At 49.8% G+C, this 3,206-nt stretch overlaps 1 protein-coding gene across 1 annotated transcript; it reads left to right on the top strand.

Moving 5' to 3' along the window:
* The first annotated feature begins 208 nt into the window (after nucleotides 1-208).
* Nucleotides 209-2,835, top strand: LOC145398050 (uncharacterized). Its single transcript, XM_080271011.1, has 2 exons — nucleotides 209-1,722; nucleotides 1,818-2,835. Exons 1-2 carry the CDS (start codon nucleotides 209-211, stop codon nucleotides 2,833-2,835), a joined length of 2,532 nt encoding a protein of 843 aa, XP_080127137.1.
* Nucleotides 2,836-3,206: the final 371 nt, after the last annotated feature.

The following is a 3,206-nucleotide window of genomic DNA, read 5'->3' as shown; positions in this document are numbered from 1 at the left end:
CCACTCCTGGACACTTGATGCACGTATACAAGAGGCGAAGAAGGAGGCTGAACGTGATGGGCTCTTGTTTCAAGCCAATGCGAATCCTGGCACACTCCACCGTTATCAAACGTCCAGGGATGCACTAGTCGCACTGCAGTAGTGTGTCATTACTGAGTCCTGGCAGCGGTTTACGGACAGTATTAACCAACAGACAAGTGTGGCTTCCATGTGGCACCTCATCCATCGAGTTGTCAAGAAGACACCCGCCACTGCTCGCCATTACACTCCCGCTGTCTATGCCCAAAACCTTGTCGATGCCTGGTCGGAACAGTCTACCCCAGCAAGTCTTCCCAACCACATACAAGATGCACTCTCTTCCTGTGCTCCTGCCCGTCAGCTTCGTTTGATGTCTGCTTTGCTGCAGGATGATGATGATGCAGAGGAGATAACCGAGTCGGAGCTGCACCGTGCTCTCTCTCGAGGTAAGGCTTCATCCCCTGGTGATGACGGTATCACCTATGCTGTGCTACGTCTGCTGCAACAAGTTCCTGGTAACCCTTTACTTAAATTGCACAGTTTTTGTTTCAGAGACGGTTGTGTACCACGAGCCTGGACCAGCAGTACAATTGTCCCCATTCCCAAGCCTGGCACGGCGAAGTTCAGGCCAATTTCCCTTACTTCTTGTTTCTGCAAGGTGATGGAGAGGATCTTACTCAATCGTCTCATGTACAGGCTTCAGGACTGCCTTTCTCCACATCTGTATGGTTTCCTTCCTCAGCGCAGCACGCACCACTGCCTCATTGACTTGTATTCTCGCCTCTCCCGGGAGAGTGTGGTGGCCTTCGTCGACCTTCAGAGTGCCTTTAATATTGCTAACAGAGACATCATTTTGGATCAACTTGTCAACTTTGGGATAAAGGGTAATCTCTTGCGGTGGATTCGGGGTTATCTCAGTAACAGGACTTCTCGCTCTCGCGTGTTTTTCAGTGGTGTGTACAGTCCTCAACGCAGTTTTCATCTTGGTAAGCCACAAGGGGGTGTTCTTAGCCCATTTTTGGTTAATGTACTGATGTATCAGTTGCTCACTTCTCTCCCTAATATTCCTGGAACTACGATTACATGCTATGCCGATGATATTTGTGTTCACTCTTCCTCGCCAAGGGATCTCCAGCGTTTTCTTGACTCCTTCTACGTGGCTTCCTCTCACTGTGGCATTATTCTTTCCCCAGATAAGAGTAGAATATTCTCCTGCCTCCCTCCTCAACCTCTGCCTGACTTCACCATTGGAGGGACTGTCATTCCCTTGTGTTTCCAGTACCGCTACCTGAGGGCACCTGTTAAGATCTTGGCTGTTCCCCCTGCCAGGCGCCAGGGCCATCCCTTCGTCCGTGACCTGTTGGATCGCCTCCTGCGCCGACTTGCATCACTTCAGTGGCTCACCAACAACTCTTCGGGAATCTCCATCCATGTGGCCAGGACAGTCTATATTACTTTCATTTGCTCTGTTGTTGACTATCTCTCCCCTGCCTTGATTCAGCTTTCTAGGACTGCTCTGGAGCCTTTAGAAAAATTTCAGAATAGAGCAATGAGAGTAATTCTTGGCTGTCCCATGTCTACCAGGATAGTGAACATGCAGCATGAGCTGGGGCTTCCTCCTTTAATAGAAAGAATTTATTCTAATGTCACTCGCCTCACTGTCAAGTGCCTCCATTTCCCACAACTTTCGCCCCACTACTCTCAGTTAGTCAGGACTTCTCTGAGACCAAACTCCCCCGTTCCTCCTATTCTCGCGGTGGACGTGCTCTTATTAAATCTGTTTCCTCTATGCTCCACAGCCTTAATTTGGATGTTCTTGTTGCAGAAGTGCCCCCAACCCCCCTACCATGGGTGCTGCCTATGCCAGAGGTGAGCTTCACTCCCACCTCCAGGTCTGACCCACCTTATCTACAGCTGCAGCTGGCTCTGGAACACGTGGTGACAATGACGTCCTCCATCACAGCTCCATATCACCTCTATACTGACGGGTCACTGCAATCGGATGGTGCTGCTGGTGGTGCTGTCTACTCGCCCGACTTGGAGCCACCCCCATGGGGTTGGGTTGGCCGACAACTCCCTGATCACTCCAGCTCCACACTGTGTGAACTGTCTGCCACTCTGAATGCTGTTAACCTTGTCTGCCAACGGGGAGTAAATGCTGTCATCATATGCGACTCCAAGCCTGCCCTTCAGTCCTTATCCAGTGTTCGGCCCACACACTCTACAGTTGTTCAACTGATCTTATCTTTTCTGGCTTTACTGCTTCATCGTAACTTGACTGTCATATTTATATGGGTGCCATCTCATGTTGGCTTACACCACAATGCCACAGTCGACAGACTCGCGAAGGAAGCCTGCCGTTTGCCTCCCCGTGGTGATGGTCGCCCTCTCTCTCTGACTTGTTACCTCTCCAGAGTTCGCACCGCTGCTTTCCTCCCTGTGCAACGCTGCAGAGATGCAGAGAGGCCCTACAGCGTGTTCATCAACCATTACGAGTTTGTCTGCCACCTCAAGTATTCCTACCGTCGCCGGGGTCTCATGGTTCGGAGGCACAATGTTGTCTCTGGTCGTCTGCGGCTGGGCTACCGACAACAGTGGCAGGTCGCTGGGTTGGAAGGGGAGCCTCCCTTTGCTGAGTGTCACTTGTGCCACTCGCCTCGCTCTGACACTATAGAGCATTATTGCCTGGAGTGCCCTACCGTTCGACACCTGCTGCCCCAGGGCCAGCCGCTTGATGTGGTGGGTCGACACTTATTAAACCACGAAGTTTTAGAAGAACTCTTGGTGCGTCACCCTCGTTTTGGCAGGTTTAAGTAGCTTACTATGCCCCGTGTGGCATATACCTCCATGTAATGTCCCTACATGTTCATGAGTTTTGTCTTTATTTCTGTGTGTGTGTGTGTGTATGTATATATATATATATATATATATATATATATATATATATATATATATATATGTATATGTGTATATATATGTATACATGTATGTGTATGTGTGTATATCCTGCCCCGTCCCGTCGACGTATGGGTACTTTGCAATGATTTGCATTTGCCAGTCCCGGCGATGTACCAGTACGTCGTGCAATTGCAAGGTCCCTAATTTGCACAATTTTCAATTTTCGCGCGTAAGTTTTCGTATGTATACACGGGACACCTTCCTCTATTCCTCTACAAGCTGCCAAGCAG

This window comes from Coenobita brevimanus, chromosome 44 (genome assembly GCF_032717465.1).
Source record: "Coenobita brevimanus isolate Jiangsu-jjx chromosome 44, ASM3271746v2, whole genome shotgun sequence".
Lineage (NCBI taxonomy): Eukaryota > Metazoa > Arthropoda > Malacostraca > Decapoda > Coenobitidae > Coenobita > Coenobita brevimanus.
This window is presented reverse-complemented; position numbering and strand designations above follow the sequence as displayed.

Coding starts and splice junctions, on each gene's coding strand:
- LOC145398050 (XM_080271011.1), top strand. CDS start 209: ATGTGGCACCTCATCCATCGAGTTGTCAAGAAGACACCCGCCACTGCT. Junction 1,723..1,817: donor CTTTCGCCCCACTACTCTCA/GTTAGTCAGGAC, acceptor TATGCTCCACAG/CCTTAATTTGGATGTTCTTG.